The 16,791-nt window shown below is 45.5% G+C and overlaps 1 protein-coding gene across 1 annotated transcript in view; it reads left to right on the forward strand.

The window, feature by feature from the left end:
- LOC138472584 (rap1 GTPase-GDP dissociation stimulator 1-like) overlaps nucleotides 1–16,791 on the forward strand; it is a 674,436-nt gene that overhangs the window by 529,603 nt on the left and 128,042 nt on the right. Inside the window, exon 10 of the mRNA XM_069610828.1 lies at nucleotides 8,296–8,421. Coding sequence (XP_069466929.1) covers nucleotides 8,296–8,421 — 126 coding nt within the window. The remainder of the gene's footprint in view (nucleotides 1–8,295; nucleotides 8,422–16,791) is intronic.

Below are 16,791 nucleotides of genomic sequence, written 5' to 3' on the forward strand. Positions count from 1 at the left end.
CGAAGCAGCAGAGGTCGAAGTGGGCGGGAGCGGTCGGGAGTGGTGCTCCCATACTTTTTATTTTTAAGTTTCACAGTTCCTATACTTTTATTTTAAAAAGAAACTGTTCTGGAATGGTTTCGTTTTAAAATAAAAGTGTAGGAAGAAGTTGAAGCTTGCACTTCAGTGCAATGCACTGCACATTCCCATAAATAGCAGGTGTGCTTCTCTGGATGTTTGGATTGTGTGTGGGAGGGGACGCAGGGATGGGGTTTGTGGGGAGCGGGGCAGACCAGCAGGGAACATAGTTCCACTACTTCTTTTTGTACACTTCGACCACTGCGAAGCAGCCAAAGATGGGATGCTTCCCTGTCAGCAAAGACATTCAGGAGCGCTCCCCCCATGGTAGGGTCGTTTCTGGAAGCAGGAAGACAAAGCACCGGTTGACAGAGGGAGCTTGAGAGCATGGTGGACCTGCGACGCAATGTTCGCAAGCAAGAAGCCGCTATGGAGCCACAGAGCTCGGTAGCAGGAGGAGGTCTCTGAACCGGGACGGGAGACCCAGAAACCGCTGACAGAGACCAGTGAGCAACCAGACGAGGTTTGAGAAACCATGAGGCTTGCTGGGAACCCAGAACGACTATACTGCAGGGGGACACGGGTTGGGGACCTGCATCCAAGAAGGAGTGGCCTCCATATCCATCTTCTTCGTGGCATTCTCTGGCACCACGGAAGACCAGGGCTGCCTAGGTCACCAGACAAAGAAGCCAAAGGGGACTGGGACCCGAGCAAGAGAAGCCAAAGGGGTCTGGCACCAGAGGGAGAAAATCCAAAGATGTCTGGGACCCAAGAGAAGGAAACTAAAGGGGCCTGGAATCAAAGAGAAAGAATTCCAAACCACAGGGGTCTGGGACCCGACAAAGAAAACAAAGGGGTCTGGGACCTAAAGAAGAGAAGCCAAAGGGGTCTGGGACCCAGGAGAGAGAACCCATAGGTGTCTTGGACATGAGAGAAGGGAACTAAAGGAGTCTGGGTCCCAAGAGAAAAAAAGCCAATACTTTAGGGGTTTGGGACCCGACAAAAAGAATACCCGGCAGGATAGTGAACCGGGTACAACTATGAAGAATCAAGAAGAGCCAAGAAGAAGAGATTGGGATCCACACCCAACAACGAAATGCTTTCAAAACCATTGTCATAGTAACAGTGCCTGGCTGGAAAGTGAACAAGGCAGGCTGTGAACACAGTGAACATTGTGGAAAAGACATGGAGAAGGGAGACATATTCCTTGGTGTTTCTGAACATTGTAAAAGGAGTCGAGAGAAGGGGGTCTGCCACCACCCTAGTAGTGTATTCAGAGTCAAAATGAAAAGGAAAATATCAGCTCTTGAACCATGCTCCAAGGTGAAAGTAGCTGCTTTTAAATAGAATTTGGAGGAACAAACAGAGTCTGTGAAAAACATGGTAAACTGCTGAGGTGCTTGGAAATATATTTGCATGAAGTGCAGGGGCAGAAATGTACATGCAATATCCCTCTACCCTGAGTCACACATTCCATGACAACTAACGATAATATAAACATCAGGAAGTGCCTGTATCTTCTGGTCTTCGATTGGGCCACGTTCAGTGAATACCACTCTTGAGTATGACGCAGGCAGACAGGTAAGCCTTTGAGACACACCTATTCCTGAGCCAAGATTCCTCATTGTGATAGGTGAGGAACATATAGCAGGCCTAGCACTATTCTCTGGATGCACAAATGCTTGATACGTGTCAGCTGCAAAGAGATGATGATCCAATTCAGTATTGGTTTGCGAAGAGATCTGTGAGTTCAGCAGCACTGGCCTCTAAAACCCTGCGTTGCTGCTCTCTTTAGTGCTTCCATGAGTATTGTGTCTCACAACCGCAGCAATCTTTCTATGTATGTTATACAAAGCGACCAAGCCCTACATCCCAGAAGACAATGAGAAGACAGTTATGCACCAATCTCAGCAAAAAGGGAGAGGGCACAAGTCCAGCTCAGAGGATGTTTACTTTTTGTCTGGTGTACGCTACACACATACGTGGAGTAGGGTTACTTTGTGGTGGTTGTCACACCAATACATCTTGCAATGGTGGCTGTAATTGGTGTGAAGACATGAGAGCTGAACAAAGGTCATGATAATAACATGGTGTTTTATTGGCTAGTATTCTTCTTGGGTCTGGCTATTTTAACCATAAGCATAGGCAGAGGAGACCCAAAACATTGAAACGGTTAACTTGCTCTATAGAATGGGTACAGCACTCTTTCAAAATGTCTTTTCGTACAAATAAAAACTGTCCTCTGCCAATTATATGGCTCTTATCTAGGGCAAGTCCCCAACTCTTTGCAAAACTCACCTACAGGGCAAAGCCCCATTTGCCCTTGAAAAATGTTCATTGTTCTCCTACAAAGGAAGCCTTTGCTCCACACATGTTATGCATCTCCCAGAGGGCATGCCCCTCCTCTTTAAAAGGTATATGGCTTTCTTAATGACTAGTTGCCTGCCAACCCTCAGAATTTCAATGGCCAACAGGCTCCTCCATGACCAGTAGCCCCTGAACTGCCTCCGGGCCTACCATGTACTTGGGCCTGTATCTGTAACCCTATAGCCCCCTGCCTCCTTGCACTTACCCAGAGCTGCGCTGCCCTGGCCGCACTTACTTAGAGATATCCACGTGCTGGACCATGAGGGTGGTCAGGACTCAAATCTTCCCTTTAATAACGTGTCTTCACAATTGGATTTGGGCAATTTGATTCATAAAAAATTCGCAAGAACAAAAACATTTTTCGGAAAACTTCTATTCATCTGTCATAAAAGGCTGTCCTCAGAACGAAAAAACATTGACTTTATTCAGTTTCATTTGAGGGCAGGTTTTTTAGTTAAAAAAGAGCACCACTCATCCCTGGTAGATTTGTCTTCTGGGGGGTGGAAATACTTGCTATAGTTGGGACCTACAGTCCTCGCATCTACTTCTTTTTCATTTTGGTTTTCTTTTTTTCTTGATGTTGATAAACTAACACAGTTTCTCTGTGTTTCTGTTTGTTTAATACACAGTGGTGATCCTAGATCAATCCTTCACTTCTTTAGGATAGATCACACTGTACTCTGGCACACTGCATGACAGTGTGCCAGTGCAGTGTTATGATAAGCCGACCGGTTTCTGTGGTAAAAGACCACTTTCATCAGGGCTGTAACAGCTTAACCACTTGTATTGCTGTCGGAATTGTTTGAGGCTGAATGTAGCTTCTTTTTATCCAAATGGACCAAACCTCCACTCTCGGGGTCTTCTCTGCCTAGGAAGGTCCTTGGTGATTCACGTGTAGACTTCAGTTCTACTGCAGATATCACTGTTAATCCAATTTCTGCATAGGATACCAAAAGCAGTGCCCAAATGTGCTCTTCTCTGCTGCCCTGGACCAGTGCTTCAATGAAGCACTATTTTATGAATCAAATTGCTCAAATCCTATTGCACTTACTTAGAGCAATGCTGCCCTGATTGCACTTCCCCCTTCCCTCCACATGGCACTTTTCCTCTCCCTCCCCCCTGCACTTGGACCATCTGAATGACACAAGGCCTAGTAAGATCATTTGTTTTGTCCTCCCTCTGTCTTCCCTACCTTGTCTTGTCGCGCCTAGAAACACTTGTGTACAGGTGCGTTATAAATGACTTCTCATCAACAAGGGACCTAGTTCAGTTTCTCACAGAAGTCATTCACTTCCTCTATCTGCTTCTCACTTCTCTAATTGAAGGACAGAGGCCAAGTAGGTAGCTCTACATTATTCTGTCTATTAGATCACCCCCCCGGCAATGGCCTCACAATGCAGGAAAAGCGTGTTTTCCCCTTAGAGAGGCACAGATCTCATTTGCACTACTGTAGGGTTTGCCTTAAGGCCCAATGCATAATGCTCAAGATTATACCCTGACTCCTTAACTTTGTGTAGGGGCTTAACACCACTGTGCACTATCCCATATGCACCATCTTTCTCTCAGGCAGAGAGCGGTACTCCCATGCGCTGAACAATGTTACTGGCATTAGTGGGGCAATCTGTTGGCCTTTGGCGCGCCATGTACAATCTGCAACAGCAGTCCTAACCAACTCATCCTCTTGCACGTAAGCAACCACCTCCTGCCATACAGCCACTTCTATACCACTGCATCCACTGCCTCCACCTCTACAGTGGCCCATATACTACCACAACTGCCACCTCCCTCGCCTCCCTCACAGTCAGCCTCCTGTAGCCCTACAGCTGTCTCCTCCCCCTCTGCAGCACCTTCTCCACTTTCCTCCTTTTCCACTGTGGCCTGTTTCTCCTCCTCCACCACCACCCCCTGCATCCCAGAGCTACAGCTACTTCCTCAACCTTCCCACAGCAGCCTTCTTCAATGCAATGTCACCTAAACTGCTACTACCAGTTGCTCCACCCAGACATATGCAGTGTTTTCCCCTACCTGCTTCAAAGCATGGCCCACAGCCTCTGCCCCCATGACATCCTCAGCCCCCTCTACCTTGTCCTTCTCCCATTGTTGCTGTGTATTCATTTCTACACCTGTCACCACTACAACAGGCCCCTCTCCACAAGAACCTCCACTGCTTCCTATCCGCCATCTGCACATTCTTCTCTTTTTACATCTAACAGTTCTGTCAGGCACAAAGACAATGGGCCCATGTACTTCCACCAATCCATCTTCCACCAGACAATGAACAGGAGTTGCACAACACCTTCAGAATCCATTTGGGGCACATCTCCAATTGTTCTCCCAAGTTGCGAAGACCCAATAAAATGAAAATTCACTGATAACTTCACAAAATGAAAGTGTAAACGATAAAGAGAATTATGGTGAATAATGAGGAAATTAATGGATTTACAAAGGCCAATGGAATAGGGGAACTTGAAATTTGGAGCAGATGAAAATGACAGGGTACTGTGAAAACTTAAACACCACAAAACACATAATGAAATATAATAAACCCTTACTAACAAAACTTTCAAATATAATCCAGCTCTCTATGGTACACCTACTTCTTTACTACAATTGTGGATTTACCCTGTTCCATCCTCTAACAGTCCATCAAAACCCACAAAGGAACAGGAATTTGGGATTGGTCTTTTATTGATCCTCTCTCTTAAAGCTTTGAGTATTCAGATTGTTTGTCGTGAAGCTCTTGACAGGTTTGAGGCTTCTGATCGGTCCCCTCAACCTTCTGTGGGTCTCTAGATTCATTATTCAAATGAGAGCTTGAGGCACCCACCTGTCTCACAGAAACACACAAATCATCTCAATCTCCCATAATGATGTTCAAGTTGGTGGCCTTGTTTTGAGGAATCTCCCTAAGCACTACTGAAAACATCGGAAGAGAGTGAAGTCTTGGGCCAATACAAAGTTTGTGTATGTCACTACATGTCTGTGACATTGGCTGTAACTAAATACCTCCTTCTAAGCCTAAACATCATGACAGAGATTGATAGTTTGAAACCTTATCTGCTTGTGGAAGAGCGTTTCAAGAAATCGGCAGAAATGTAATGTTACCTGCACATAGGCAGATGGCTGGGCATGGAATAGAGTGTATGCATATGAACACAGAAATTAAAGAGACAAGCCATGTCTCACAAAGGACATGATAGGGTATAAGCATGAGAAACTTCAAATTGCTTAGCAGAATTAAGGTTTAAGAATTTAGTTAGTTTCAACCACAAAATGTATTTTGTTTGTTGACATTCACTTTGCACATGCGTAGAAGACTGCTGGCTGCTGAAGGTGCTGGAGTAGAACAATTGTGGATTTCAAGCACCTTCCTGGCTGTGAGACACTACCTGTTGACACTTTCTGCTGGAGACTTCTTTAAAAGAACTCGCTGTAGTCGACATATATATATATATATATATATATGCTTATCTAGCTCTCAATCTCTCTGTCTCTCTCTCTCTTTCGTTCTCTCTCTACACACACTCCACGTTTTCTCTTTCTGTGCTATCTTTATCTTCTTGTCTCACTCTTGTGTGTGTCTCTTTCTCTATCATTTCCCCTCTCTCTGGGTCTCTCTATGTCAGGCCCTTTTTAAATTGTTACAACATTTATTTATAAAGCTCACTTCCATTTATGTTGAGGTCATAATAGAAATGTTACACTGTCTTACTGAGCAAAGCACAATTACAAAATCCAGAACCATAAACATTATCCAGGGCTCGCACAATGTACTAGCCCCCTCGCATTGGTGAGGAGATTTTATGAATGGCGAGTGCCAATTGCATAGTACTTGACCTTGCTGGCGAGTATAAGGATGTTTGAAACTTGTATTTACCATTTACTGAAAACAAACAGTGTTTGTAGTAAATGGAAAATAAAGATTCACTGTGCGTGGCTGGCCTTTGGATGGAAGCATTGCACTGAATATGAAGCGTGCTTATGGTGACATGGACCATTATACAGAAAGCATCACTCATCACCATGGGGCGAGAGCATTTCTCTTATGTCGAGTTTGTAAACTAAAGAACGCCCTGCAGGTCTAGTGGGACTTTTAAGAATTTGCAAGGCCTGCATTATCATTTGAGAATGACCTTGTACACCTCTACACCACTTTTTAGAAATATATCTATGAGAAGGGTTAGTAGACAAATAGCACTTGTGAGGATTCCATCCTGCATTGCATCACATCAAAATGCATTTTGGGAAAATAAAAATGACCACATATCTTTATATTTCACAATTATATTTGTAATACATTGATTGCATGCTTGAATCACTAAGTACATAATGCACAGTCGGCTTGGTGGTCGTTTCATTTTTGACAACACTTAACCTAACATTAAAATGTTTGGGACATTGAAGCATACATAGTGATTTGGACAACCCTAGGTTTTGGATGCAAGAGCAAAATGGCTTTGTCAGTAACTCCGTTAATGACATCCTATGAGAAATATATATTTTTCGATGTGCTCAGTAGCATAGTGCATTGCACTATAAAACATCCATTTTCCCCAATAGATCCTTTCTTCTTAGAGAAGCCTCTATCAAGGTTCATATTTTTGCAGTTTCTGAATCCTTTACAAACAGTAGAATGACTGGACATCACAAAGACTCTTTAAATGTACTTGTAGGTCCGTCCCAGTGACTACATAGGCTGGTATCTGCCTGTCAGCAGCATTCATTTCATTAGAGGAATTATGGGAAGACAATGATTATTTTTACATTCTGGTATTGTTTTTCTCTTTGTCATTTGTGTTTGGTATATTGGGCTGTGGACAAAGTTAGTAAAATGGCATGTTTTACAGGAAAGATAATTGAGTTTGGGAGCCTCAACCTACCAGGCAAGTGCTTAACTTGGAAAATGCTCGGCTTGTTGGGTGAACAACCTGCTTCTGTCTGTTCAGCGACATTAACATTTGGCAAAGGATCTAAAAATGTACACACCCAAGCTGATGGGAGTCTAAGGCTTGTACCCCTATAGACCAAGATATGAGCAATTTCAGTTAAATGTTGGTCCCTGCCGACTAATGCGGAGAGAGCAATGCACATGTTTGTAAAGTTGGGCGTGGGAGTATATTTACAAACTGAAAAAGACTACAAATGCAAATACCAAGATTTATTTAGTTACATTAGAGAGTTTAGGTCTAAAAAATCCAATAGAAGTGGAAAGTGGGAAAGTGTGCAACATTAAAGATACACCATTTCATGGTCTGGGAATTGTTTGGGCATCGCAAGCAAATGTTTGCCCTTTGAGACCCTGTGTCAATTGTATTCTTACGTCGCCCAAATATTTTTCCCACTGGCAAAGCCAAAAACACATTTGTGATAGTCGATCTGGGTTGGGATGCCCACGTTTGCGTCTTAAGAGTCTTGCTAGTTGGTAATCCACTGTGAAATCATAATGGCCAATTTAAGAATTAATTCCAAGCAATGCTTGCACATACTAACGAGGTTCTGCTTATTTCAATCAGGCTAAGAGCTATGTGTACTCATCTGGCTAAATTTAAATTGCTTTTAGCTGCTGTACATTGGTCAGAAAAAGACTAAATTTGCAGTATTCAATTACGTACTGGCAGCAGAACGAAAACACATTATAAGTATAGTGGTCAAACTACCTTATTGGCATTGTAAGCTGGAGTAGAGTCAGACATACATGCCTCATCTGTGACTGTTTCAGACTCCCAGCCCTTCTAACTTCCTAATCACTTTGGCCTGTCTACACATTTCTGAATGTCACTGTTGGCTGGTGCCTCACTCTCCATCCCTGTAAAAATGTTCTCCCTCCCATAACTTCTCCAGCAGTGAAATGTGTATCTGTCCATGTTGCAGTTATGAACAAGGTGCGGATGCTGGAGCAGGGCGTTGCAGACCGGATCCAGATGCTGCTCAGATCAGAGATGCCTCCAGTTCAATTCAAGCTCCTTGGAACCCTACGCATGTTGACAGATGGCCAAGGTATGAAGGCTGCACAGAGACAGTGGCTTTGGGCACAAGTGCCAGGCTAGTGGGGTTGTGTTGATGTGGGTGCTCCTGATTATCAGGGGTTTTGAAAATAAACACCCCAATGAACATCAGAACAATTGTAACATGTAATTCTAAAAAGTATGATGTTTGGAGATTTCGCCAAGTGGCCAAAAACTTCAGCTGTACACTTAAGAGTCGAGCGATCTAATCACGTCTTCCCCATTTGACAAATTGTGTGATGCTGTTACGTTATGTCATTAGGATCTCTACGATGTACCGCTGCCATTTGCATGGTATCCAGGCACTCGGGCTGATCTGTAAGATCGTGAGTGTGTTTAGTTAGTCAGGAGGAGAGGGAAAGGTAAGATGGCAGTGCTTTGTGTTGAGGTTGCAAATCAGAAGTATCATGAGTGAGTGCTGCATGCTTATAGGCGAAAGCCATTTAAGGCATTGTGTCCAGAGGGGTAGCCTCATGCTTTTAGTGTGGGCGTATGTGTTGGCAAAGGGCTGAGTATGTTGGCTGTAATTAGAGGTGTACCTTTGTGATGTTCAAATTTTGGGAAGAGGTTTGTTTTACTAATAGCTGCATGCAAGTTGTTGCTATGTGTTTGTGTTTAGTGAGTAAGGTGGAGAGAATTTGAGGGTTAATCAAAAAGTAGTTATTGTTCTTGGGGTTTCAGTAGTGCTTTCAATGTATTGGTCTTGCTGTTGGTTGCGTTATCTTGAGATGTGTTTGGCTTTAGTGTTTGATGAGTGATGATGTCCTTTGTTGATGTATAGATACTCTGGGAGACATGTTAGGAGTTATCTTTTGGTTTTGGTGGTGCCTTGATGTGATGTCTTTTAGTCGTTACAGGTTGTGTTCTAGCTGGACGGTCAGGAATCGGTATGGTGTTCCCTTAGGTTATGCATGCATATGAAAGTCATACTGTTGAGGACTGTTGTTGTCGATGGACGTAGATTAAACGTTCAACATGTTAAACATTAAAGAGCCAGGTTTTCAGACTTTTCCTGAATTTCAAATGGTCCTGGGTGGTGCGGATTTCTCTTTTTAGCATCTTCCAGTGTTTGGACCTGGCAAATCCCTTTATTTCTCACTGCTTCATCTTCCCTATGTGTAAAACCTGAGATTGCCTATGACTAGGATAATCCTAATATAGAGTGCTGCATTAACACTGGACATTTACATTTGGGAAATCATGATAGAAAGATATCCCTTGCAAGTGCTATTCCCTGTGGAGCACCAAAGTAATGTGGCATGGTATTCCCTACCTGGGATGTAGTGTTCAAAAGAGGAGCAACGATCGTAAGAGTTCAGACTGACTGTGGTGTCTATGTAAGAAATTCTCCTGTCTTTGAGAAGACAACCACACACGTTAATGTCTCTGCATGACCAAACCATAACTCATACTGCTGATAGTGCCATCATCCAATGACCTCAGTAAAACACCCCTATTTACTGGGAATTGTTAGTTCAAACAACCCTAATGACATATGAATGAGAGTCCTCATCATAGGAAATCTCGTGCAAAGGGAGCTGCCCCCACAATTATAGGGTTAAATTGGCTGGGTGTCCTCCTGATCTTGTCAATCTAACAACTAGATTGAATTGGAAACTGAGTGCGGCAGAACCCCAAAATGTCACCACTGTCAGACTACCTATGGCTGCCTACAACTTGTATTGCATTGGTGGCCTGGGCAAAGTGAGCAGTTTACCAATAATGGTAATCCTTGCTGGGACATCCGAGAGCTTGGATACGGGCTCCTTCCTGCATCCAGATCTTCACTCTAACTAATCTGGATCAGTTTTCTACTCTGTGTGAACACCTCTATCCAGAATCCAAGATATGTCACAACTGCAGAGATCTATCATTATTTATTTCAACCTACTCTAGAGATTCTTCTTCTTCTGAGGGACATGAAACCACATCATCAACCTTTGGTAATCCCGCCAAACTCATTTATCATTACTGCATTTGGTTAACATGCAGTAACGAGATGGTTCTGGACGATTCAGAGTCATGCAACCTTTCTGTTATTCCCCAATTTGGAGTGCATAGGAGAACATTGAGGTCTTGTGCTATTAGTACATGTGGCAAAACCAGAAGCAGTAATGCTTTTGTGTGGAGGAAGTATCCTCCACACATAACCAGGTGGAAAAAAAGAGTTTCAGATGTAAAGCTACTGTGTTGGCAAACTGGTAAACCATCAGGTATTCGTAAACACAAAGGGCCTCATCACAGGTTAGGCACTAACCCCGGTAGTATTACCGCCGGGGCTGTTAGCCCTACCTCCAAACCCCCCAGCACTATTACCGCTGGATCATGAGTTTGGTGGAACTGTAAGTCCCCATTCCCCATTGGGCCCATTTGGGAATTTCCCATTCCCCATTGGGCCCAATGGGGAATGTTTGGCGGTAATAGCGCCAAAAATCAGCAAAATCGCAGCAGGTTTGCCTCCAGCTCAGAGCTGGAGGTAAATCCGCCAAGCCCGTGTGGCAGACCCTTAAATGCGGCTGTAATAGCGTTACCGCCGCATTTAACGGTTACCGCCAAACTTGTGATGAAAATGTTTTACCACTACCATCTCCAATGGAATATGGACCAGAGTAGTTATCAAAGTGCCTGGGAATGAGGCAAATGATTAACAGCTCTTACAAGCATCTTATGTTGGACCAGGACAACATATTCTATTTCATGTAACCTGTGCCACTCCAGATGTTTTGAACTATGACTCCCATGATCCTGCTTCATATATTAATCTGGTCAGGGGCACAATTAGACTTTGAAAAGGGGGCTAATGCTTCAACTGGTGAGAGGAGCTAAATTCAGAGACTTTGTGGGGGTGTGGCAACATTACTTGTGTGGGGTCTTCTCCCCCAATGAACGTTTGTGGAAACTAGTGCCAAGTTAGCAACAAATTGTGCAATTTAAACCACATTGGGCAACTGACACTGCTGTAAACCTGATAGAATTAAAGGACAAAATATTTCTTCTGGCACTTGCTAGACTGGTATTTCTGTGATAATGATGTGGTGTGTGGTTGACTTCTCTTAGCTCGCCCCTAAACTTTGGAATTCTCAGCCTCTCTGTTTCCACTCTTCTTCTTCTTGTATTCTTTCCTTCTCTCTCCCAAAGCAAATCTCCTTACTTCATTATAAATTGTTCTTGTGAATCAGTGAACACTTTCTTCGTACCGCTTTAAAGCCTATTTGCCTTTACTTATTGCTACTGAAGACCACACCAACCCACCACACATATGCCAACAGAACTCTTCACAGTCTCCTTAACTGCTACTCTGCCAGACACAACACGCAACAACACAACCGATGTATATTATCAACCTAGAGTGCACAATAACCACTGCTCCAGACAACTAAAAATATTTCTAAAATGTGCACCCTACTGAGATCCCTACCTTTTCAGATCTGGGCACAACATTACAAAAATGCCACATTGCCCTGCTCCACTGCTCCTTTGTTAGTCCCATACCGCTCTCCTTGAAGTTCCTGAGGCACCAGGAAATCTTGAAAATGGCAGAGGTTGTTCTGTACAATACCCAATAACATTGCATTCAAGGGCATTTCAAACACCTTCGCTCTTTCTCCTGTGAGATGGAGCTCTGTTCTGCCCAAGCAGGTTTGATGGGTGGCAGCAACAGGGGAGGACATTAATATTGTTTCTGCTGAGGTCAGTCCACTACACTAGAATCCCTGGTCCAATGACTGGCTGCTGAGAATATATATATGCTTGTGAAATAAAGTAACGTAGGACTGAAGAAAGGCAAGTGCTACAATAAGGCAATTCTAGGTGTCGGCCTGAGGGTCGCAAACAGTGGAGCATGAGAATACACAATTTCTTTGTTTTAAAAAATCATTCAATTGTCTCCTCCTTGTGGGAGTTTTTGTAAAGTTAAGACAAAGTGAGATTACATTATTTGCCCAGTATCACACATGTTGGTTAAGCAGTGAAGTCAGAATTTTAACCCACTCTGCAATTTAGACACCTACCACATCTCTTATGAACTCTAGTTACACAAAGCACTCAAATCAATTTGACAATATGTACGCCTTATATAAACATGGTAAGCCAAAAGAGTATCATTGTAGCTGTATTTTCTGCATACTGAATGGAAGACTAAGGGGGTCATTTTGAGTTGGGCGTTAAGGGATTACCAGCACCAGTAAGGAGACCGGTGCCGGTAATCCCTTACCGCCCAATTCCGAGGTCCCTTAGCGGGAACCGTAAGGAACGTGTGGTCTGACCACACGTCCCTTACGGGTCCTGCTAAGGGACCAGGGCCCTAATAACGGGCTTGCTAGTCGCGACCCCGTTATTAGCACCCTCCCCATTCCCATTGAGCCCTATGGGGGCTCAATGGGAATGGGGGATGGTTTGTTCAATGGGGACTTACCGGTCCCTCCAGGGTCAGAATGCACCGGTAAGTCCCCATTGAACAAGACTGGTGCCGGACCCGGTATTGGAGAGAGCCATGGCGCAAATAGCGCCATGGCTACCTCCATTTTCGGAACGAGGCCCTAAGAGTCCTGAAATGGAAACCCTCTTTATTGGATGTTATGCTAATAGACTTCATGAATATAAACAAACCTTTAAAAAGTAGCTTTCTTTTGTGATTCACTTTCCTGCTGTAGGCATTTTTGAACCAATATGGTTTTCGGGTATTTAACACATGTTAACACAGATTCTAGTGATACTTTTCAGTACAAGATTTCATTTTCAAAGCCGTCATATCTCTCCCACTCCCATAGAAAACCAGTCACTTGAGGGCACCTCTGAAGAGGAGTTTCCTCCTGTCTCATCTAACCCTCCAACTCTCTTTCTTTCTTGCCCCACTGATGCTGCCATTCGGATTACTTTAATAAAACCCAGTTTTCCTGTGTCATTAGCTTAATCTTGAATGCCGGCACCGATTTTGTCGATAATCGCAGTTGAGTGGAGGATTTCAGTTGGAAATGTCCCATCACAGTTTCAATTCACTAAGGACCTCATTTTAAATGGGACAGAAAGAGAAATTGAAACATAAATGTGAGGCCTAATGCATTTGTGCATCCATTTCTAGCTCTGCCCCATATTGGTGCTGAGAAAAGGGCTGAGAAGGGGCCCAGAACAGCAGAGGCGTTGCTAGAGGGGGCTAAGAGGGCTATAGCCCCTGGTCTTTTGGTTGTAGCCCCTGATAGAATCTCAGTAGCTACAACCAAAAGGCTAGCTAGCCCCCAGTCCCGACAGTCCCGACATTAGCGTAGCCACGGGTCTTTTCCAGACCTAGCAACACCCCTGCAGAACAGAGATAAAAGCTTTGTTGTGCTCACCTCCTCCATTTTGTGGGAGCACTTCATTTAAATCTGCATGAGATTTTCATGCAAGCATAACATTAATGGATTCCTATTGAATCCGCCACAGTTTTGCACCTGCTCAAGAGCAGGTGGATTCCATAGGATTCCATTATTAAACGCTGCCTGCAAAGCACTAGTTGGAAAAGGACAGGAAAATGAAAGAGTAAAAGGAAGTGTGTCTCACTTTTACTCTGTCATTTTACCCTGTGCCTCATGGACTTTTAAGATTGTTTGTAAGTTCTAACGTTGGAGGTCCTCTGCATGCAATTTAAATGTATTGTAAAATGAGTCTGCAAACATTTCTGCATAAGAACACTGCTGCTTGAATTCTGGAATATCACCCAACAGAGCAGAAGCTTGAGCTGGAAAAAATGTGCATAGTAAACAGTAAAAAGAAGATTGATTTGGTGGAAAACCCCATCCCAATGAAACCCAAACACACCAAGCTTGGCCTTGTGGAAGACGATCTAGATCTTGCTGCTGAAAGTCCCCCACAATGTGGGAGACATGAAAACAACCCTTAGCAAGCTGTCTTAAGCACAATTGGAGGGCAGGGTGTTGAGAGTGGAGGAAAATACAGTGGCACTGGGAATGTCAGGGTCTATAATGAACTGAAGCATGAGAAGCCTAAAATGCAAGCTTGCAACACAGATCTGGACATGAAGTGCAGATGCTTCAAATTGCAAATCGTGGAAGAGACAGAGAAGCATATGAAAGAATTTGTCATGGGGGGCGTGGCTTGGAGTGCCACGGATGCGGTCGCTCCCTTGAAGCTGCCCGTGGGTGTCCCACGGCTGCCGCGAATTTCATGCGGTTCCAATGAAGGTACGCGATCACCAATACCACTCAAGGTGATCGGAACCATTGGGGCACAACGAGGTCGAAGATGACCAACTAACGCGTGTGCGTTGCTCCCGATTTTGGTCGCCAAACCCTGCACCCGGGGCCCTTCACGAAAAACAAGATGGCGGACACCCGCGATCCCCAGAGAAGCAAACGATCCTTGAGGCAGGGGGCATGCGGAGACCTAAGAAAACAGAGAGGAGGGGTGCACTGATACCCGACAGCACAAGCAGCCACAGACCCAGATGCAGAAGCAAAAGCCTGCCGCAAATCTCACTCGGGCCCCGCGGCGGCCGCGGCTGCACCTACTGAGGGCCTTCTCATTCCCGGAATTCCACCGGGGGTGGGCGGCGAGAGAGGGACTGCTCCGCCGGACTCGGCCGGGACCTTGGTGGGGAGCTTGTGCTACAGGGAGCTGCAGAGGCCTCCCGCTTCCAGGAGAGGCCCAGGTGCCTTCGCCCAACGGACACATCAGCAACCACTCCAGGTACAGCAGGATTGGGGAGGTGAGGCGTCGGATGGGAACCCCCCCCACACACGCAAACAGATCTGAGCCCCAAGAAGCTTCAGGGGCAACACCAACCGCAGTGTAATAACCAGGGGCCCGACAGCACAGCACCCCCGGAGGAGATCTCCCCCTCCCGAGAAACGTAGCACGCCAGGAGCAAGTCCACACCAGCCCGGCCCAACACAACACGTGTCTCCAGCTAAGGCCCAGTGTAATACGGACTCCCACCCCCTATGTCTTTCCTGGGGCGCCCCGGCCCACATACCCACCCAGTGTGCGGACCCAGCCCAGATCAACGCAATGGACCTTCGGCTTCCCCTTTTGTTAATGGACACACTCAACCAACCAGTTTAGCAACACGCAAAATCCACAGGACCTGATCCATTGGGGTGCCCACTTGGAGAGTTCCCCTACAAGGCCTCCTTCACATTCTTAGTGCCCCCCGGTGAACACCGAGACCTCCCTGACGCGGCACCCCCACCTAGCCACCATGACTAAACAAACGAAGGCCGGTAAAGCCGCGGACATAACCACTATGTTTGCCGTAGCGGACAAAGGCAAAAAGCATGATCCTCCCAAACACCCCACAGAAGAAGAGGAAAAGGATGCTCTCGCTACTAGAGGGGACCTAGTGGCCTTCATGGCAGACATGAAGTCCGAATTCCGCTCCTGCCTATCAGAACTCACCTCCAAAGTAGAGCAGACGGACCAGATGGTAACAGAGGTTGAGCAGAGGCTGGGAGAGATCGAAGACCGCTCACAAGTCCACACTACCTCCCTGGAGGAAATCCAACGATCCATCAACACCCTACAAGATAAATATGAGATCCTGGAGTTTAAACAAGAGGACCTTGAAAACAGGGCGCATCGCAATAACCTCCGATCCGAGGTGTTCCATACTCTGTCCCCGACAACAAGATAGCGGAATACATAGGGAACTTCTTCCAGGCCCTGCTCCCGGATCTGGACAAATCCCAACTACTGCTAGACCGAACGCACAGATTGCGCCCACACCAGGGAGTGGAGTCAGCCCTCTCCTAGATGAGATCACCAGGGTTCACTTCTTCACGACTTAAGAGGCCATCTCAGCGATTAGCCGAATGGGAGACAACCTCTCGTTTCAGGGCACCTCACTGCAGATTTATCAGGATCTCTCATTACTCACTCTACAGAAAAGAAGGGCACTCCGCCCCTTGGCACTCTTTCTCCAAGACCAACGGGTGCGGTACAGATGGTTATTTCCAACGGCGCTTCAGTTCTCATATAAAGGCACTGTTCGGCGAATCAGCCACTTGGAAGACGCAAACAAAATCATGCATCCAACCTCACCCGAGGAGACCCCCTCACTGAATCTGGACGGGGCTGGGGAAGCTGAACCACCCCCCTCCCCAAAGCACAGGCGATCATCATGGTCGAAGATACAGCGAAACCACAGGAGGAGGTAAGCTGGGACGGTGCACGCCTCATGGATCTGGGCGACATCGGCCTCTGCTTGACAGCCCTCACCTACTATGGAACCACCAGCTCATTCCTAGATAAATAGATCTCTTCGACGGTGGCGGCGGGCCACACCCATGGTTCATAGACACTCCAAGGAAAGTCCCAACACTGAATCCTTGGAAACCCACGGTACTCTACACCTTGATTTGTTCATTGG

The sequence above is a fragment of the Ambystoma mexicanum genome, chromosome 8, assembly GCF_040938575.1.
Source record: "Ambystoma mexicanum isolate Mex_15411 chromosome 8, UKY_AmexF1_1, whole genome shotgun sequence".
Lineage (NCBI taxonomy): Eukaryota > Metazoa > Chordata > Amphibia > Caudata > Ambystomatidae > Ambystoma > Ambystoma mexicanum.